This window comes from Amblyomma americanum, chromosome 5 (genome assembly GCF_052857255.1).
Source record: "Amblyomma americanum isolate KBUSLIRL-KWMA chromosome 5, ASM5285725v1, whole genome shotgun sequence".
In the NCBI taxonomy this organism is placed as follows: Eukaryota; Metazoa; Arthropoda; class Arachnida; order Ixodida; family Ixodidae; genus Amblyomma; species Amblyomma americanum.
This window is the reverse complement of record NC_135501.1, coordinates 205157218-205179811: the sequence shown is the minus strand read 5'-3', so window position 1 is coordinate 205179811 and position 22594 is coordinate 205157218. Positions and strand designations below refer to the sequence as shown.

At 44.1% G+C, this 22594-nt stretch overlaps 1 protein-coding gene across 2 annotated transcripts in view; it reads left to right on the top strand.

Moving 5' to 3' along the window:
* The window catches only part of LOC144133510 (retinol dehydrogenase 11-like), a 56175-nt gene that overhangs the window by 18593 nt on the left and 14988 nt on the right, over positions 1–22594 (top strand). For both annotated transcript variants that reach the window (XM_077666657.1, XM_077666658.1), the window contains exons 2-3: positions 16359–16566; positions 20243–20479. In XM_077666657.1, coding sequence (XP_077522783.1) covers positions 16359–16566; positions 20243–20479 — 445 coding nt within the window. The remainder of the gene's footprint in view (positions 1–16358; positions 16567–20242; positions 20480–22594) is intronic.

The following is a 22594-nucleotide window of genomic DNA, read 5'->3' as shown; positions in this document are numbered from 1 at the left end:
ACAAACACCACACACATCACCGAACGGATTGTCTGTAAAGTGTTGATGAAATGCCCGATGGGGCAGTTGCCACCTGCCACGGTGGGCAGATTGTGATGACGTCAGTAGGTCGCATGACCTGCCACGTGACTCCTGTCACGTGACTGCACTGACACTGCCCTCTTGAAAACCTAGCGTAGTGAAACTTTCGCTTCAAAAAGGACAGAACATCGATAACTAATTTCGCTAGCTAAGATAGCATAATAGAAGAATGACCCATGTGTGACAACACCCAGTTACATTTTCGGGGACGTTGGCTCCTGAATGTACATGTGTTCGAGAACTTATATTTCCACTGCATTGCCTTTTTTTTTTTTTTGCCGAGGTAGACTTGTCTGCGGAAACTGAGAACTCGAGGGCTCAAAAGGCTCAAGACATTGGACGGCTCTGCTTCTGCTGTCAACGACTCCTAGAAATGTGAATTTCCACATAAAGAACAAGTTTACTTCGCATTTGTAGCACATTAGATGGTTACAGAAATATACACAGCAGGAGGCCCAAAAGTGGAAACTGCAAATGGGTCCACATATAACTACATGAACAGAGTACAATGAGCCAGCGGAACAAAGAACCATAAATTTATTTACTATAGCTGCAGCGGCCTGTACACAAATGTGACAGGGAGCAAATCTAAAGCTGTAATAACGCTGTCTTTGAAAAGTTTGTCTTGCTGTGCAAGCTTATATAAAGAAATTAAAAACAAAGCATCGTCAACAGTTCGAGCGATAGCAGTAAAAAATTTGAAAGAATGCTAATTTAGCATCTTAAGTGGATAAGAGGGGGCGGCTGGTAATTTGACAGGGAACCTATGCGTTTCCGTTGCAAGGCTGTACAAAACGAAACTATCATGGAGACATTTTGGCCGAGGTTGCTTAATGTGGACGCAATTTCTCGCTAAATATACTTCGCGTACCTCTTTTTTCTTTTTCATCTTTTCCTAATGAAATTCGCGTAAATCACACGCAACGTGATCGACTTAATTGAAATATCCCTCTTTATACCGTATACCAAGATGCGCCCGGTTCTATAACGATGCCTCCTAAAACTTCGCACTGGTATTAAGCTGAAAATTTTAAATACGAAGTAAAGCTCAGTGTACGTTCTGATGCGAACTGTAGACTGTGAACGTCTATTTTTGGGCTCACCGGGTATGAGTTGAACGAATGGCAAAGTTTCCTGATACATATACTAATAATAACTGCTGCAAAGATTTCAGAAACGAATAAAACGGTGGGACATGCTTCTCACCTACCGCATTCATTACTTTTGAGGCAGAACTTAATTTTGCTTTCACAAAATGTCACCATAATTTTAGTCTCCCCTGTGTTCCGCAGTATAATTACCGTTCCCAGTCAATCTGCAAGGCCAACGCCTTCGTACTTTATTCAAAGATGGCGTATACTGCTCATAATTCCTCACTATTACGAAGAGAAAACTAGACTCTTCCTGTACTGGACGTCATTATTAGCCCCTGTCCATATCGCCGTCCCAAGGAAACGGCGAGCATAGCAGGACATTGTCGAACCTTCGCGTAAATATGGGCTCGAAGTAAATAATCCTAGTAATCATACACATGATATTGATTGTCATGACGGTGTTAGCGGTCTTAATGCTGATAACTGAGGTAGCACAGTAAATCGCCGTTATCATCCAATCATCACTGAAAACAATTACGCTGCATATGGTGCTGCTGCTGATGATTCAAAAGAAAATAATGGTTCGTCTGAAGCGAATTAATTCATCACCATCACACTGATTATGATGCTGCTATGATTGTTCTGTTTATAGGGATAATTAATATTATGACGAAGGAGGATATGCCCTCTAAAAGAGGGCATGTCACGAAATTTATTTATTTATTTATTTATTTATTTATTTATTTATTTATTTATTTATTTACAAATAATGCTATACCATGAATTGGGACATTGCAGGCGTGGTACAAAAGGTTTCACATGAGCTTAGGTACAGAGTTTTCACATGAGCTGATCAGCTCGAAAATTACCTTCTCCACCGTCATTTCCACCAATTTGTCTGAACATCGATCGGCTTACCTCAAGACGTTGTCCGCGCATGCAGATTCCTCCTGTGCGCAAGAAGACCTTGTCGCGTGGTTAAAAAAGAAAAAGAAATCTTGACAACAGCCCTGATATTACCTCTACGTGCCCCCGTAGGCATAGACGGGGCTCTAACAAAACGTTTCCAGTCATCAGCCGGGAAACGCTTACAATAAACTTTTCGCTGTCGGTAACTTAATTCCCGAGCAAGTAGCTTGAGTAATTACGCAATGTGAGCTTCAGCGCGGCAGTACAAGTGCTCCAGGACGCCTGCCTATAGACGCGGTGGCAAGAAATGGTAGCGATTAGAGCAAACTGTAGCACTTGTGCGAATCAAAGCGAACGCCTTAAGATGCTAAATCACGGCGTCGACTTGACCGCCAAGAAGCTGCATAACAGGCTAGGAAAAAAAATCATGTTTCTATGCATTTCATGACACAAAGATAATGACATACGTCAGTGAATTTATGGGATTTGTATAGGAAGTCTCTTAATGCTCAACTGCTCCTACGAGAACAAGAATTTTTGCTCCTAGCTCTGAAACCTCTCAAAGCAGTACCATCGATTATGCATCATTAAGAGTTCTTACCAGTTTTATTCCTTCCTATATTTCTGTTTCCCCTTCTGCTAATTTTCTACTTTCATCTTCTTGCATATTATCCATCTCAATAAGACAGATAAACTCAACGCCCAACACAAAGCACTTCTTTTCAGCCATAATTGCGACAGCAAAAAAACTACCCCACACGAAGATGAAAGAACTTTCGAGCATTAGGCTGCGCTTGAATACTCTCATCGGTCCAAGTGGGAGCTGAGGATTCGTTCAATAGCGTGCCGGCTAATGGACCATGCAAACGCCTACGGCGAGCGCAAATTATCCCACCGTGCGCGACAGAAGGATCTGTTTGAACCTTCCGCCCACTTATCGCAACTCGCCTGTCCTTTGCAGCGGCGGCACCTGTCCTCGACAGGCGCCCGAAAAGTGGCCTCTCGTGCCCGTCTTTTCATGCCAGAAGCCCGCCGTGCGTTTTAATGAATCAGCGATGTAAGCCGTGACGTCAGACACGAGCTGGGTAAGCGAATGGAGGACCAGACAGTCTGCGCAGCGGAGTGTATTAAGGTGCATAGAAAACTAGGAGAGGTTGCGTGATCAGGTTAATCAAGCACTCGGTAGAGGTGTCTGCGTGTCGTCACCGGTGATTCCTGGACTGTCGCATCAACGGCTACGATGGACTGCTGTTTAACTTAAGATTTGTGAGTGCCGGAATGTTGTTTTTTGGCAGTTTCTCTACGATAGATTATTCGCCAGCATTCATTGGTCGCTACGACCTGTGACGTCAGGACTTATGCAAGCAAGCAATGTTCGTTGCTATTTGCGATGTGAATGACAGAGCTGGTCAAAAGAAAAACTGTCAAAAAGGAGGAATCGAAACGAGCAAAAATACAGTGCATGCACAAAAACGCCTGATATAAAGCCGAGATATGGTCTGCTTATAACAAAAGGTGCTATTCTGTTTCTACTAAGTAATAAAAAAAAACGCATTTACGCTTTTTTAAGGGTACGAAAATTGAAGTAGAAGGCGACGGCCTGACTCACATCATCTTTTTGTCTTCCAAAAACTACGCCTAACATCAGGTCAGTGTTAGCGCCACAGCGAATTTTCCTTTTTCCTTGTTTTTCTGCAGCTAATAACATGAATAGATGTTGTAAGCTAGGGCTAGCTTCAGTTAATGAGGCAGCAAATTCAAGTAACGGTTCGAGCGTAATAACGGCTGGCGAACGGCCAACTTCTGCGACTTGTCCAGGCACGACAGGCAGGGTGTAGCGCTATAACCGAGACAATGATCGATTGCCAAAAGTCGTGACAACTTAGCCCGCCGCGATGGCCAGATGACGGCCAAGGGCTCTTACGCATGAGCTGATTTTTGTGAACCCGCTACATGAGATGACATCATCTATGACTCACTCTGCCTTTGAAGTTTAAAGCGAAACGCTCGCTCTATGCTAAACCGGGAAAATGTCAAGTGGGAATAGAAGCACCAGTTACCCTTTCGAGGGTAAACTGCGTGAAAGGGTTCAGACAAGAGAAAGGAACACACACGACACTTACTAAAGCAGCGTGTGTGTTCCTTTCTCTTGTATGAACCAACTTGCCCGACAAATCTTATTCCTAGCAAAAAAGGCTTAGCTTGCGGGGAGAAAAAAAGTGGCTGATGTCCCGTTTGCAGTTAACCGCCAACGCAGTAACGCTTGCTGCTTTGGGGTCTAATTGTTGCGGTTTTTACTTCCCCCCAAAATTAATATTGCTTTGTGTGTTGTGTACACACTTCGTGTGCTATAGCTTATTCGCGCTGTGTACGAGAGTGACGAATCAGCCACCACTCAACAGTCTATTAAAACGCGCATGAAGGCTCCGGGCCCAATGCGGAGCCTGCGCTGGCAAGGTAGCACTGCAATTGTTCCATTCGGTGACTCAAAACTGCTTTTGTCAGCCGCTTGGGCCGCTGCAAGTGCGAGAACACATTCTGCGCGATTAGATACCCGCGTTTGGCTGACAGCATTCATTGCCTAGCTTCTCTCGGCGTAGCCCAGATAGCTGACGCACGGCACGTGCGTCTTCTACAGAGCGCGGAGGCTCACGACAATAAGCGCCTGAAGGTGGCGCGGAAAAGTACGAAGTGTACTACCCAAAGCTGCTTGCTCTTCTCGCTAGGCAGTGTGTTATGGCACTGCAGTCGGCACCGCAAACTTCAGCGCAAGTTCCCCAAAGGCGCACGACAGAGATTAAATGTGCATTCTTCAGAGCAACACGAAATGGCTAATAGTGTATCCATCCCACGACTTTATCTCCCAAATCAATAGCGTCCCATTGAATGCACCCTTGTAGCGCACGGTGTGCCCTCAATTTTCGTGTACGTCGACTCGGCTCTTTATGAGGGAAACAGCTGCATTCGAGTGCTCTTTTATGTATGTCAAATATATCGCCACTCGTTCTGTGTCCTTGAACGTTCGTTGTAGCTTACATATTACACACACCTTTTGTTATGAAGGCTGCATACATCACCTTCGCATCGGTTCTTGCAATATATTCATCTTCATTATAATCATCATCAGTCTACTATCTCTACTCTGGTACAAACGACTCTCCCAGCGGTCCTTAATTAACCCCGTCCTGCACCAGATGTCACTCCCTACTGCGTTTTACTTTCCTCGGAATCCACTCCTTTGACCAAAGCGACCACCGTTTAATTCTTTTCGCATTACGCGCCACGGCGATTTCCTTTCCTCGTCTCGACCTCAGCTTAGATATAATTTTTCACGTTTATTCTCTTACCAAATATGATTACTTTCTCTCTATTAAACTTATTCCTATGTTTCCAGCGCTCCCTGCATTGTCCTCAATATAATTTCAAGACCTTTGGTTCGCCCCCAATTTTCCGCGATATAGATGAGTACTGGCAAGATAAAACTACTGTATATTTTCCTCTTTATGGACACCGGCAGGTAGTGACTCGTGAACTTTCGAATAGTTACGTGCACTGGAGGGGTTACTCTGCCTGCATGCTTTAAAAGCGCATGCATTTTCGCCGATACAACCAGATTTTGTCGAGCCACAGCGGCGAGAGTAATCGTGTTTTCGAAATCCTAAAAATTGGCATGGCTATTCTGACGGCTGGCTACAAACCACTAATTGCAACTAGGCGCCTAACTCTACTAGCTAAAAAGTTAATCATGAAAAATAAGTTAACCAGCTTACTACTTAAGACCATTCACTGGTTTTCTGGTGCCCTCCAACACTGGTAATACTGGGCCGCAAAAGCCATATTTTTGATCTCCAAAAGCCTTTTTTTTTAAATTTTTGAACATGTTCGCTGAAACATCCTGTACATTCCCACTCGAATTCTAGCACAAAGTCTGATAGTAGCGTATTCGACGTGAAACGTTTTCCCGGTATATTCATATCAACCCATAATAATAATATATGATTTATAGACTAAATAGAAACCAAAAACTAAAATACAGGGCACAGAAAGAAAAGGAAAACTTTTATGAAATCCTCGTTTTTCGTTCTTTTTTTCAGCGCACTGTTTTTTTTAAATTTAGTTTCACCCTAAAAAAATCCTGCGCTGATGAGTTCAGAAACAGTTTATAAAAAGAAGAAAAAGTTGAGAGCCACCACGTCTATTTATTTATTTCAGAATACTGCAGGCCACTGCTTGGCCCAAGCAGGAATGAATTTACTTTGTTACACAACCAAAAGAATAAAATTATACAATATTAACAGCACACGGATACCAAAAGAACAAACCAAAAGAATGAACCCGTGAAAGCAATGTCGAAGAACGGAAGCGGGGACTTGTGGGCGCTAATGAGCGGTAGATTCTGCTTTTACTGTGCTCCACTTCACCGAAACCATAAGCCTTCGTTATTCTTTATTTACCCTTGGGTTTATTTTCAAGCACTGACACGCACTTCCATCGTTTCACGCTCATTCCGCTAACCGCTCATTTTCCTCTCGGGGTCAGTCATCGATTTCCGGGTCTTAAGGAGCACTGAGGACAGTTACGCCAGGTTTCTATTCACAGTAAAATACGATAGCTCGGTCTTTCATAGCTCTGTTTACTTCAGTGTGGAAGCTGAATGCTCGTTAGTTGCGGAATCACTTGGAGTGAACATTAGTATATTCTTTTCGCCGCCACAATTTCTTGACGTTGGAGGTAAAGCTATGACGTTGCGTATCACGTATTCGCTCCACTCAACTCCTGGTGTTTAGTTTATGGTTCCGTCTTACTCGTGAGATAACAGTACTTTAACAGTAAAAAATAAACTATTACCTTAATATTCTGGTACATCGCACATAATTTTTTTTTCTGTTTTATTCATGCAAAAACTTCACGACGTCTCCTTAGTGTACTCGTGGAAACTACCGGCGGTGGAGTCACATGTCAATAAATTCTAGCTATCTTCAAGTTTATTAGAATAAAGTCTGGAGTGAAAGTAGCCTCTTTGTATTTGCAAAGCAGCAATTCATCAATCTAGGCTAAATTAAATTTGTCCATTGTGTCATTGAAACTCTTTCACTACCGAGCCCATTGCCGAGGTAACGATGGATACGGATGCTAATTTGAAACGCTTCCGTGCCGTTCCTGAACATGCAGCTTTATCGAACTTGAAGCTATAAAACTAGAGTTTAGTTTTTCACTTTACATTGTACTTTTCTCCTGTGGTGGAGATTTTTGAACCCTTTGTGAAAATAACGAAGAATAGAGGCTGCGAATGGTCGCCTCCGCCAGCATGGCACGCGCAATGAAACGTGACTAATATGGTGATTTGGCTGCATACACGGCAGATATTGCCGACGGTCCAGGTTGCGTTGACTCTGCTGCTGTAGTGTTACCAAACGACTTAAGTTCAGAGGTAGAAGACCCGAGGAATCTGCCCAGAATGTAGGTGGAAGCGCCTTATTTTCTTTTTTGGGCTCGTTTTGCTCTACTCAGCAGCCGTTTTGAAAAAACGACTGACGTCACGGGGGTTGTTACCTGCTTAATCTGTAGGGTTTACACACCATTTGGGAAGGATTTGATACCGCTTGTGTTAGGAAGCGTTCATCGAACTATTTCTCCCAGTGGCGTGCCCAATTGTACGGCTTAAGGTGAATGTTTTCTGGCGAAAAACTTAATTTTTTTCAGAAGTATGTGCTATCGGGTAGGAAGACAATTTATACATGCAAAGACTGCTCAAATTTTTCTTTTCATTACAAGCTTATCCTTGCAAGTTTTGTTGAAATATTTATGCAAAAACATTTTTTTCTGGTATAAAATGGGATAATAAATTTAAAACACTTTAACAAAGTTGAAATTATTAAAAACGAGTCTTAGTACGTTTAGTTTCATCTATCGCGTTACAGTTAAAACGTCACTGTTTTCGGGCCAAAAAATTTTAATGGAAACCCACAAAATACGACAATTTCTCGTATGGCAGAGAAAAAACAAGAACTTTGTTCGTGTGCTGTAAAGCTAAAAAGTGTTTGCACAGGGAAGTCAGTTTCGACAGCCGCTGATTCACTGTGCTATATCGAGATCGAAACTTTCGATAGGATCTAAGTCATGAAAGAAATAAGCAGAAGAACGCAAATGTGAGTCGATATTTCTCCTTGTTCGAGAAACTGAATTTAAAACCCTTTTCTTTCTTAAATATTTGGTCACTCGAGCACGCACTCAGCATCGATCGTGTCCGAGAACGTTTATGTCATTAACCTTATTCCTCTTGCATACACTTCGAAAAAATATGCTGCCTGTCTCGATTTTTCGCTGATCGAAGGCTAAAGTTTCCTACGATGCCTTTGATTTTATGTAAACGGAGGAAAAAAAGGTAAAAATTTCAAAGCGCGAACCTGAAGTTCTGGTAGACGGGCACTTCACTACTTCAAGGCTTCGTTTCTTTTTGTGCGAAAAACGCTGGTCACAAAGGAGAGAAGGATAAAACGAATATCAGAAAGCGTCCTGATTCACGGGAATGAAACCACTTAATGGACGCCGGCCACCTTTTCAAGAGATGGAGGAATTACTTGTTACAACAGACACTTAGGTAAGGCTTTCTTGCCTGAGACATCCCAACCGCCGACTGAGTTGAGTAGCGCAGCTCGACCAATAGCTATCGTAGGCATCTGCTAGTGCGCAACCGGTCCTTTGACTGTTCCCCTGTTTTTGGGCGCAATAAAAGAGTTTACCTACCTAGTGAGCCCCTTTGTCGCTGCCCAACGGCGGCAGTTCTGTGGGTCAGTGCAATGGTGTTTTTTACGAGGAAGCAAAAGAACTGTAGATTTGGAAGGTATTTGCGGTTTCTAGCAGCAGAAACTACTCAGTCCGAAAAACTCCACTTCTATCCTATTCCACGAAACAATGCACAGAAGTTCTCTTCTTGCTCTTTTATGCTAGGAGCCAGTATTGCTCGCAGCAAACACTTCTTTCTTTATTTTTATTTATCACAATACCCACAGCGCCTGTTTGGTACATTGGGGGGGGAGTTACAACATAATCATACGACATAGTGGTAGGACAAGAAGAAAAAAGTATTCACACAAAATACATTGCAGCATAATTTGATGAAAATAAATACAGTCATAAAATTACAGCAGCGCGGTAAACGATCCGTTGTATTTTGTTGAAATGACTTCCTCGGGCAACTTATTCCATTCCTTTATTGTTTTTGGAAAAGATGACATTTGTAGTAAATAAGTTCAGCATTTAATTTCTTTTACTTTGAAAGTGTGGTCCCTTCTTGGCAGATATATAGTCTGGCGGAAATAAATAATGGTCATGGTCAATGCCTGTTTTAGAATGGTATATATTATGAAAGAATTTCAGCCTAAGTACGTATCTGTGTTTCTGCAGTGAAACCCATCCTAACGACTTCTGTCCTGCTGCCACACTGAAATTTCTGCTGCAAGTATTTAAAACAAAAAGCTAGGTTTTTGACGTTTCCTAATTTAATATAAATTTTTACAGTATGAGATCACTGTCACCACACAGACGAACAGAAACTTTGTCCTCACGTCCCTAACGAGTTGTTAACATAAGAATATCTTTCATCTTGACGCGATTAACTTGTTCTAACACTAACTCCGAAACCTGTGTGCCTTGTACTTCATAAGGAGAATCCAGAACTTTTTCGTCAAGACAACAAAATTACGCTCCTCCCTAACATTTGTTTGTCAGAGCAATTACTGCTTTGAGCGGGGACAAGCTTGTGATAATTAGGCGCCGAAGACAAGTTTCTCCAGGCGATTCCATCCAGAACACAGCTGCAAGAAGGAAAATGCGAAAACTACCCTCGAACGCCACACGTACTCAAATTGTTTACCCTTCCTATTTACCACGCAAGCACGCAATGCTGCAACACCGAGCCTCGAGGCGCCCTCCAGAACAGATCTAGCAGTTGCCCTTCGCAATGTTTCTTAACTTAATTATCAGGTGGATGCTTGCCTGATACGTAGCTGCTGAAGCCGCAACAGAAGAGTCTGCCGCCAGTAACAAGCTAAGGTTAGTGTGGGCGCTTTATTTTTATTTTCTGGTTGCCAAGTATCACACTATTGCTATAGACTGCCTGTCCGCATAACTCTCGGCAGTAACCCTTACGCTGGATGTGGTGCTTGATGAGCTATCAACCGCACTCAGCCCCTGTCGTCCTCGAAGCTGGAGGTCATGTCATACATAGTTCGTCTTCAGTGGTTGTGCTACTGGGACTTTCTTTTATCCATGGTGTTCGATGACTTTGGCAGTTGTCGATGCCGATGATGCGCAGTACCTTCTCGGCACCTGTAATCAGGTTTCCTACGCTCTTGCACGTGTAGGCGGTGGATTTGAATGAAATTATCATAAAGGGTGAGTGACATAAAAAAAATGCCACAAGTGCTGTGCGTTTCGGACTATCGAAAACTGTCTTGGTTGCTGTCTGACGCGGAGAATTAGTTTGCACTTTATGTTTTGGATGCCTTATACTCTGCGTGTTTTGTGAGGCCAGCTTAGATATCGGCTTTTTTTTCTTTCAAAGAAAATGGTGTAGGGTGGGGCCAGGAGGGGAGCAAGGAAGGAAAATATGACCCATGAACTAAAATTTCTTTTAAATAAAGAGAACGGAATTGGAAAAAAAAGGCAGCTGACAGGAACTTGCAACAAGCCTCTACTCTAAACGTCGGACACCTGGATTATCGCGTAGAGTTCTCCGCGTTTCAGTGTTGCGTGTTCTGGAGCAGGTTCTACCATGTTATAGCATTTGGCTGAACACGTTGTAATGTCACGCGCGTTGTAATATGAAAATAAAAATTGATTTGTTTTAACCTTTCGATGGCCTGCAACTGTAATGGCAAAAGCACTTTGCACTGAGATTGCCTTCCTCTTACTATTTTAACTATTCCCTCTACCACTTTGATCACACAAATCAGGAAGGACGGAGTCTAAGAAACAAGCCCGCTCAAAACAAAACTGGAAGAAAAAAATTTTCAGCGGCCTAACGTGGCTAACCCTGGGATTCAGCGAAAAGCAAGGGCGCTTGCTAAGCGTCTGAGGCATGTCCATGGCAGCTCCGCTACACGCTCGCGACAGCCGTTCTATATGTGCCTACACGACCACGTGACTATGACGTGCATCACATGGTCTTACGACACCCCCACTGGATGTCATCACGTGGCTTCATATCACGCCATGCGATGTTCTTAAGGTCAAAAATAAACCCAAAGGTCACCCAATGTCAAAGGTCAAATCAAGGTCAGAGGTCAAAGGTCAACTTAAGGTCGTGGGTGAAGGTCAGGGGTCAATGGTTCGACACGATAACTGTACCACATATGTTCATACACGGTCAATGCGGTTGGGCTGAAGGTCGTAAAAGGTCCTACGCGACGACTGCTTTACCTAGCGTAGTGAAGCTTTTCGCTTCAAAATTGTGCGACAGAGCCCAGTTCAATTAGGACGAGACGCAGGTGGTGATGAGGTTTGTCTATTTTTGGTTTTCTTATTTTTCTTATTTTTTAGTTTGTCTTAGGTTCTGTGCATTTATTTTGCTAATTTGACATCTTAAATACCTAGGTGAGACGCGTCGGGCACAAGTTTTGATACTGATTATTTAGGATTTATTTTTAAACCTGACCGTTAAATTCCGAAGGTACTGAGCGCTACCAATCTGGGTCGGAAGCGCATTACACAAGTTGTCTTATTGGTACTGGCTATTGGTACCAGGTGTGAATCAACCGGTGAAGCTGGAGAGCCTGTAAAATGACAGAATATCTCGCTCCATATTTTAGGCCTAGAAATGCAGTTGAAACTCGATTTAAGGAAGCGAACAGCAGCCGCGAATGTTTTCGTTAAATCGAGACACTCGTAAAATCGAGGAAGGCATCTTTCTGCCCTTCGAAATCGGAATTCGTAACATAGCGGCACCCAAAAGCTACCGCGGCATCGTATTTGCGGACTACCTGCGTCTGCGCGTATGAAAAGTATGCGAAAGTGGCCCAAATCGCTTGTGCGTGAAAGCGCCATCTAGTAAAACGGATTCAAAGCCAAGGAGGGAAGCGCCGTCAAATGCCGATTCCTTTGCTCCTCATAGTAACGCAGCTTGCAGCCCTGTCAGAACAAAACCAAAACCATGACTTCGACATCGTCGTCATCATTATCAGCCTGACTACGCCCACTGCAGGGCAAAGGCCTCTCCCATGTCTCTCCAATTGACCCTGTCGTTTGCCAGCTGCGCCCACCGTATGCCCGAAAACTTCCTAATCTCATCCGTCCACCTAATATTATGCCGCCCCTTGCTACGCTTACCTTTACTTTGGATTCCACTTCGTTACCCTTGAGGACCAGCGGTTATCTTGCCTTCGCATTACATGCCCTGTCCAAGCCCATTTCTTCCTCTTGATTTCGATTAGGCCGTCATTAACCCGCGTTTGTTGCCTCACCCACTCTGCCCGCTTCCGGTCTCTTAACGTTACACCCATCGTTTTTCTTTCCATAGCTCGCTGCGTTGTCCTTAACTTTAGCTGAACCATTTTCGTTAGCCTCCACGTTTCTGCTCCGTATGTGAGTACTGGAAGAATACAGCTGTTGTATACATTTCTCTCCTAGACTTTTTCTTTCCTTCTCTCCCCTAGACTTTTCTCTTGGACAATAATATAAAATAATAATTGGCTTTTGGGGAAAGGAAATGGCGCAGTATCTGTCTCATATATCGTTGGACACCTGAACCGCGCCGAAAGGGAAGGGATAAAGGAGGGAGTGAAAGAAGAAAGGAAGAAGAGGTGCCGTAGTGGAGGGCTCCGGAATAATTTCGACCACCTGGGGATCTTTAACGTGCACTGACATCGCACAGCACACGGGCGCCTTAGCGTTTTTCCTCCTTAAAAACGCAGCCGCCGCGGTCGGGTTCGAACCCGGGAACTCCGGATCAGTAGGCGAGCGCCCTACCCACTGAGCCACCGCGGCGGGTCTCTTGGACACGCAGTTGTTATTCCTGACACGCTGTCAACAAGCTGCATCACATTGTGGGCAAAAAAAAAAATCTGGAAAACTACCCTTATTTTAGTCCTCTTTTATGCCCACGAAAACTTCATTAAATCGGGTTTAGTGGTCGAGAACATTGAGTCCTATGGGTACTGGCCGGGGGAATCAAACTTTACTCCTCGGATCGTGAACTTCGTAAAATTGGGTTTCGCTAGATCGAGTTTTAACTGTAATAATATGTAAGGGTTCACTTTCCGAAGCAACCTAAAGGATAATAAAGGACGCTGTAGGGGAGCACTCGGGAGCACTCAGATTGTTTATTATGCGTTCACATCGCACAACCCGTGACCTGTTTTGCATTTCATGTCCACCGAAATACTGCCCCCGCAGCTGGGAATCGATCCCCTGACCTTGGGATAAGCAGCTGAACGACAAAGCCACTGAGCAATCACGGCGAGTCTTTTAGGCTTAGGGGAACAATTTAGGAAGCCTCTTATCTTTGTAACACTACGCGCCGCAAATAGATGAACAATTAAGTATTAGGTGTACGCAAGCGCAACACGTTTGGTGCGCCCGTGTTTAATAGGTCTCGAGAGATTAATAAAGTGTTCACAGCCTGCGCCGCAGCTTTCCACCTCTCATGAATTTTCTTGAGATCATTAGCGCCCCCCCCCCCCCCCCCCCTCGCCCTTGCGAGAGCGTCTATCTCGGATCCGCAGCTCACCGCTGGCTTTCCTCCCGTGGGCTACTAATCAACGTTGAAGGATTTATGCCGGCAGGCATTGTGCCTGTGCTACACAGAGAAACTGGACTTCGGCGTTTTGATTGCGACAGCCAGTGCCTTGAGGGAAAGCAAGAAAGAGGGGAAAAGGAGGTCGAACGAAGGATTACGACTAGAGAAGAAAGCTCATTAGCGAAGATGCGTTGCTTTCTTGCTTCCACCGTGATTTTGTTGTCTTTCGCGGCTTGCGCAGAGTTAATGAGCGCGTGGTTTTCAAGAGGCGATATTTGGTTATTTACTTTTTATTTTCTTAATGAATACCGCCTACTCCTTTCAAATGAGTGGTACATAATGCGAAAGGACAAGAATAACTAGAAATGAGGACCAGGGAAAGATGCTACAAATCATTCGAATCAACCAAAAGAATTTGAACAAGGGAACTGCAATTAACTTATCCAAAGTGAATCAAACAAAGTGAACAAGAGGAAAGAAGATATGCTGCATACTAGTTACACAATGAAGAAGTAGCAGACAAGGCAGATTCCTTTTATGACATTGTTATGTTACTTGTCAGCTGGTTCTGAGGCGAACTGGTGCTTGAACATATTAAGAGTAAGTAAGCCTTAGTCTGGGAATCAAAAAGGTCCTTTCATGTTTGTTTTGTGTGTGGCGCATTGTGTTCTATTGCGTGGAACTCTGGAATTTCAACTTTGTTTTATTATGTTTTATACTCAATAGCATTTTTAGCCGTGGCGCAATTCTAGTCGGTACTCGATACTGATATTGGAATTGCTCTGCAGATCAGTTACCATGCCTTGCCTCCTGTTTGTGCGATAAATAAATTGCAGTGCTTTTTTTTCGCAGAGGGAAGAAGTGGTGGGGAAGATTTACAGTCCTGCATTCAAATAAATGCTAAGCATGGGCTCCTTTTCCGGAGGATAAATCAGTTATCGATTCTCTTAATAAAGGCCTTGCGCGTCCCCCACTGGTAAAGTAGTTTTAATATGCCGTTGTGGAAGTATGGAGGGGCTGTCTTTTCTGACCTGCCTTGTACAGCCCGTACGATGCCCCATCGATACACATCGATACAACAAGATGTAACATCCGAACGGAACACTATCCTTGTGTCGTCAGCAGCCGGTATTCCCAACAGGCGGTAATTTTTTGCCCAGAGGCGATAATTTCAACGGCACGCAACCAGAATCCGTTAAAACGTCGGCGCAACGTCGTCATGGGCTCGTTACCGAACAGCTGTTTCCGAGCAGGCCATTATTAAAGTGCCTGCTGTTCAGGAGTTAAGTGTCTACATAGCTGCTAAGTTGCGGTTTTCGCCTGACATTGTGGAGGTCAACAGCAGAAGTCTGCGCGTGCTTGGTGGGATGACTAGTGTATGCAGGGCTGTACTCAGTACTGCATGCATGCCGTGTTGCCCCGTACCAGAGGCTTGTCCTGCCGAGACTTGAGTATGTTTCTGCTGTGTGGAAGTCGGTCTGCCACATCTCTTCGCATCAACTCGAATGTGTGCAGAAAAGGTTTGTGAGGAAGGCCATGAGTCGTGCAGTCTGCTTATCTGCTCCCCGAGACGATTACAGCACTGCCCTGCGCACTGTGGGACTGACCGACTTGTGAAACTAGACGGCAGTCACGGGATCTTCTCTTCCTCTTTAAGAATTCACATGCACGCATGGACTGCCTGCACCTAGCATCGTTGGTCAAGCTTCGACTTCCTGGACTGTCTGTGCGACAAAGCTGCGTGTTTGACGTGTCACCGTTCAAAATAAACACCATTGTACGAATGATGTGTACGGTTAACGTCATGGCGCCATGTGGTTCTGATATATGTGACCAGGATTTGAAACGGAGAAACCTGTGCTCACTGCGACTCTAACACCTTTTGACTGTTAACTGTTTTTATCATTTGCTGTCACTGTCATCGTCTTCCCCCTTTTGACTGCTCATTTGTTACTCTCTTCCTATTCTTTTCGTCCCTCTTTTCTCTTTAACTGCTCTGAGTTCACCAGAGTAAAGGCGTATGGCGATTAGTGGGCGCACCACAATAAATAAATTAATTAATTAAAGGAAACAAAAGTACACTACGAAACCGCCAAATCTGATGATGACAATGAGTTGATTTTGTATGCACTAAGACAGATTGGCGTTAAGGCGCAACGCCTATAATGTCACACATTTTTTTTTTACTTTTTCGAAGCATTTTGCCGTATTAGAAGCTCAGCAACATGCCTGGCGAAACCGTGCACCCCTTAGTGCACCTGCGGGTACCAAGTGGCTCTGGCGGGCGAAGCGTGCATCTCCCGAAAATGAGGCGGATGCTCAAACCTTAGGCCATCGCAGCCTATTCACCGGATGCACTGCCTGCGCTTTCACTGCAATGCTTGTTCCATCTACTGTAGGACGCCGCTATGCAATTTTCACACTTCCCATGAGCATCGTTCAGCTTTTGAGGCGCCTGCACGCTGAACTAAGGGACGTTTCCTATTGATACATCGCGGCCTTGACGCGTTCATAAATATTTCCTCCTCCAACGCAAGGCGGAGCCGGGCCTGGTGGAGGCCGCGGCCATCCGGCTGCACGACGCCTCCCTGTCCCAGCTGCTGAGCTGGGCTGCTTCAGCGGCGCTCACCGTCCTGGCCATGGTGTGCCTGGTGTGCAAGGTGTACAGCCGGCTCACGCTGGGAGTCTGCACCTCCAACAAGGATATGACCGGACGTACCGTGCTCATCACAGGCGCCAATGCAGGTGCGTCATGCCACAAAAGGGGAGGGGGGGGGGGGGGGGGGAGGAGGGGGCTGCTGGCACCTATATGTACTTTATACTCAAATGTGATGGTATCCATCCGGATGTCGGTGCAGGCACAGTAACTCTTCCTGAGGCCCTAGGCTTTAGGGATAACAGTGGTCACGTAAATAAATCTGCGGTGGAAGTTAGCAAAAAGCGATTGGAAAATTGGTGGCTCAAAAGCCGAGAGGTGACATAAAGTTAGAGTATAGGAAAGTGTACTTAAAGAAAATGGCGAATCTCAATAACAATTTACAACATAGTTAAACAAAATAAATTAAAAAAAGCCGAGAACGATGGCAACTGCCACCAGCCCGTTTCAAGGGGACGCTCCTACCTTCCATCCATCCGTCCATGTCTTTTTAATGTTGATAACCTTTAATTTATGATTAGCATATATTTCTATTTTTTATATTCCGTAATGAAGCTCAAGAATAGAATATAATAAAGGAAAAGACCTGTGCATGTCGATTGCGCAGAACAAAACTAATTGGGAAAAGTACGTTTTGGCATAAGTACCAAAACACAAGAGAACTAGGGAACTAGTGGTGAGCAGAGAGCCATCGGCGTCGGGAAATGAAATAGGTGGTTTGCAGTCGTTGCAGTCGACGTTTAGTTATATTAACATGCGCTTCATAGCCGATTAATTATACTGCTTTTATTTCAGAAAAATAAGCTATGTTTCATGGAGCACACTTTTTAGCCAGAGGTTCCGAGCACGCGTTACAGTATTCTAACAAAAAGAATGTGACGGAAGAAAGGAATCATAAGCAGTATGACAAAATAATAAGATATAGAGTAGCACTACGCCTAACAAAGTTGTTACATTTAATTTTTCCGAGATGACTCGTTGCTAACTAATGAAATGTCTTACAAGAAAGAAAAAGCAGCAAATTACAAGGTAGCATACTTTACAAAAGCAGCAAGACGTGCTTGTGAGCAGTTGATATTGGGAATGAAGTTGCCACCTGGTGACAGTATCATTTTATGACTTTAGCGGGCGATTATGTGTGTGGTGACGGTTGATGCCAGGTCATAGATCTGAACCTCAAGTTTTAGACCTTAATTAATATCAAAGTGCCGATGCGGAGGAGAAATCGCCAGCAGAATAACCGCAAGGCTAACCTCATCAGTAGCTTACAACAACCTCAACCTCTTTCGCCATTATTTTTAATGCACAAGTACCTTTAACGGCCACATTTTCGCCTGTCTGTACTGACAACCTTCCTCGAGCTGATCCTGGTGTTTGCATGAGATAAAAACAATGAACAGCACACATGAATTCCTGCGCGTGCCCTGGACCTGTCATGGACCTAGTCAACCTGCCTAAGTAGCATTTATCCAGAAAACCTTCCAGAAATATCTGTTAAAATAAGCAGAATAGAACTTAATCTAATTGAATTGCATTCCTGCAGTGTAGTACTCTAGGCGAAGCATAGATTAGAGCGCTAGTTTTTTTTCTACCGTACTCCCTAAGAGGAAGACGATATGATAGTTCAAAAGGATGTAGTACGATGTTTATAGAAATATGTAGGCTTAAGAACACCGACAGGTATATCCTGTGGCGTCCTGCACATTGCCAGAACGGTCGGATATCACGAGAGCCAAGGCACGATTGTCTGTTGACCAAAAAGATAATGCCACAGTGACATTAGCTACTGAGGTATCTTATCTATAGATAAATACCTCGTGTAAAGGAAACGAGAGATTCTTGTCCATGGGAACCTGTAAGCTACCTATCTTGACCGTCGCTCTTGTCACATTAGAAAAAACCACACGAGGAAAATCAATCCACTCGATTTCCTGTCCATACTTGGCGTCACTATTTCTTGGCCATATTTGATCCTCTGCCCTCAGTGCGATGCATTTCTATGTTTAGTGACCATCCTTACCAAGTTGGCAGTTTCTGGCACGGTGCTGTGTCAGTTTCTGTCGCTGCCATCTTTCTTTCTAAATATCTCACAATCTTCATAAAGATTCCTTCCCAACTTCCATTTAAAAATAAAGAAAGCATGCTCAGTGGTAACGCAGCTTCCGTGAAAGCCTCCTGTCAACCACCACATACTTTGCTTGGATTTAAGTACTTGTCAGAAACAAAATAATGTGAGCTTTTATCGGCTCAGCTGGCAACGCTACTGCCTTATCGATTTTTTTTCTATACGCGCGCCGTGCCCTGCGGAGCTGTTGGGACTGTTTTTGCGCGTTGCGGGTGACATATCTCGAGTGCAAGCTGTCCAGAGCGCCTAAAAGCGCAACCTTTTAGAGGAGACGTCAACGCATTAGCGTGGCTGTGCACACTTTCCTTATTACTATTTCCCAAGCGAGGCAAAACACTAAAGAAAGCGTGGTGGAGTTTTTTTTAATTTTTATTATAGATACCTCAAGGGCCCTTGAGGGCTTTACATGAGGGGTTAGAACCAGCGCAGTTATAAGCGTTTGCAGAGTTAGCGATTTTCTGAATTAAATGAAAAAAAAAAGAAAGGAACTCAGTACATAAAGCAACGAATCCGAAACAGCACTATTTACCGTTTTTGCGAAAACTATACTAGGCTTCATGGGTAGATTACAACTCGCATTTTGTAGTTCTTACGGCGTCCCCAAATATCCAAAAAACCTGGAAAGACAAGGACAATGATTCTCTTTACCTTACAGAGATTATGTGGTTTAGGGCTGCCATAAGCGCTCCGCTAAACGACTGAGAAGCAAACCATCCGACCTAGTTACATTTGGCAAAAACAACTGCGCCGGTCTCTCCGAGGAATGGGAGCTTAACGCTCTCGTGCAAAATACAGACACCGTTGCCTGGATGCTTTCGGCGGATACGGTACTTGTAAGTCGATGAACGAAGAAAACACTCGTACTTCGCAGGAATAATCGATGACGGCGGCAGTGGCGATAAGTAATCAGAGCAGTGAGGATAATGGATGCCGAATAGCCAGGGCCACGTGCGCCACGTGCTTCCGATCAGAAATCGATTGTGTCCATTGTCTTGATTACAAAAATGACGTGCCTTGTTTCGCTTGGGCAGCAGACAGCAAGGTAGTGTAAGCGCTGATGTTGGTGGCAGCTGACAACTGTTCACGCGCTTCTGAAAACTTCGCACTTTGCTCTTATTGCAGGCGGCACAGCCTGAAATCCTTGTCTAATTTCATTTCCCGTCAAGAAACGCGTTTATTGCAGGTAAAAGGAGATTTAAAATGGATCATTTTTTTTCTCCGTCACTGGATTCGAACTCGTCACGTTAAAATCGGACATGACTACGTGAATAACGTTTAGAGGAGAATGTCAGAGTATCCTAGCCTCGGAAGCCCGTAAACAAAACATGCTCTGACGTCACTGCAGTTTGCTTGAAGAAGCGGCCTGTGGTGGTAGCACCTGTATTTGATTTCCCGACCTCTCTTTCACTTGAAACAGCTCTATTTTCATTCAATGTAGCCTCTTTCTGATTATACTAGGGTGACCAGCGGATATGGACCAAACTGATTTGCCCCCAGTATACCATTTTATAAGAGCGAAAGTTCAGAGTGCATGCACAGGTGGTGGAAGCAGCGAAACTGATTCATCGGAATAAATCAGTTGTAAGTCCAGCGGGTCAGTCAGTTTCGCTGGTCAGGCTGATGATGATGGTGATGCGCAGGCATTGGCAAGGAGACGGCCAAGGAGCTGGCGCGGCGCAACGCCCGTGTCATCCTGGCCTGCCGGAACCCGGAGAAGGCGGCCGCGGCCGCCCAGGAGATCTTGGAGGAGACCGGCCGACAGGTGGCGGTGCGCAAGCTGGACCTGTGCTCCTTCAAGTCGATACGCGAGTTCGCCGACGACATCGTCAGGAACGAAGAGCGCCTCGACGTCCTCATCAACAACGCCGGAATCGTCCGTGAGCGCGTTCACTCCACTCGACGCGGTGCTTTCGAAAGAGAGAGATAGGAATGAAAGAGATAGGAATGAAAGAAAGCGCGTGGAGGTTGGACACACGAGGTTGACTGAAGGCTGCGCTGCGCTGGGGAAAGAGAAAAAAAAAGGGATTAAAAGGGAAATAAGGAACAAACCGATGAAGTAATCATAAATGAAGAAAATGGCTGATTGTAATCGCTTTATCGCGAAAGTTTATAGCCGAGGATTATTACAAGGCATTTAGAAAGGTAATTTACAATTCATAATCAGGGAAACGTTACACTCATATTATACACAAGGAAGCAAACTGAATTTAGGCACAGGTACTCTACATAGCAATAAATAAGTGACATTATATAATTGATCCTTCCCTTACAATTCTGGTGTCAAAGAGCAAAGACTTGGGCCTGAATCTAAAAAGCGAAAGAGACTGCAGATAAGGCGAGTCTCATATGAACTGCAATTCAATTCAATTTCAATTGAATGTTTATGTTTCCAAAAAATGCCTGGAGGGCCTCCTTGGCTAAAAGCTGCTCGTGCAGCTTGACTAAGGCCAATAAGATAGTTGCTTGGCAGTATCAGCAACATCGTAATATATTTCGAACAGACACGTTACTTCTAATTTGCAACACTATGTGCAATATTTATACAACATTCTGAGCACTGAAGCTATAGCAGGTAAACAAGGTAAGTCAAATATCACACGTCAAAAAACACATTTTGAAAAGGTGGCAACAATACTGCCACGTTGCCAACATTGCCAAAACATTGCTAGACCCGTCGTCTCGTAGTGTTCACTAAAGAACGCAAACAAGCGCATTCGAGCTACACACGCTCCGAAACAAAAGCTCGTATAACATCAGCTACGGTCAATGCTCTGTCAGCAACCCGTTAGCGATCAGTGTAGCATCAGAGACAGAAAGGACCACAGAGCCAGAAAAACGTGTGCTTTGAATTACATATGATCTTAACGTTCAGTCGTTCATATGAGAAACAACGCTCGTCAGACCGAAACGAGGGTCACACGTAACAAGGATTCTATTGCAGCGCCCTCTTTCGAACGTGACCTCAGTCGAATGATAACGTTTCTCGCAGTGTTTTTAAGAGACAAAGCCTCGGCGCTGGCCTAATAGGGCGCGTGACTCGTCGGCTAAACGGATTTCCGCAAGCGGGTCGATTGCCGAGGCTGAGCGTTGCGCGCAGGAAATCTATTCCCCGCTGTCCTTTGCCACCATTAGTGAACAAGCCCGAAACCAATTACTCGCCGTTTAAGAGTTCCTGCGCCGGCAGTTTGCGTTATTTGAATTGCTCCAACGCTGTACTGCCCAGAGTAAACTCATTAGCGAGCACAAACCAAAACTCACGCGTCCACAAAAGGGCTCCTTGCCAATGCATCCAGGCTTGCCTCGTCGAGTACTGCAGACATGGCGCCAGGGTGCCGTAAGGAAAAGTAAAATATTTATGCGAGAACGTTGACATCAGAAACGTTAAAACGTATATAAATATTACAACTGCTCTAATTGCGCTACTGAAGACGGATGACTATAAAATCAGTGGTCAAGTTTTTGAATGTAAGTAAAGGGGCACACAATTTGATTTTAACCATTGTTTTTCTGGTTTTAGTATGCTTTTTTTGCTGTCACTTTAAAGTTTATCGAACATTCTCTTTCTCCCTCCATTTTTATTTTTTAATTTCTCTAGTGTTTGGTTGTTTTTGTTTTTCTTTTGTTTCTACTCTTTTATATTTTTATTTTTTATATAAATTTTTGTTCATTTTCGTTCTTTTCGAAATTTTAAATTTATTTCTGCATTTTTTTCGATGTTGCTTATTAACTGTTGCTCAATCAACTTTGAAATTTTACTTTATCATACAACTTATGATTGACAGTTCGAGCGGACAACTTCCGTCCACGCCACTCATGACCCAAGAAATGCTTGCGCCTTAAAAAGAAACTCCTGCTTCTAAAGCCTGGTTTTAGTGAGCTTGAGCAGTGCAAATTAACTTGGACTATTGTTCACATATTTCGCACACGTGTGAACTAGTGTCTTGAGGTCTGAATTATCTTTGGACCTTCTGTTATTGAACCCTTAGACCGCA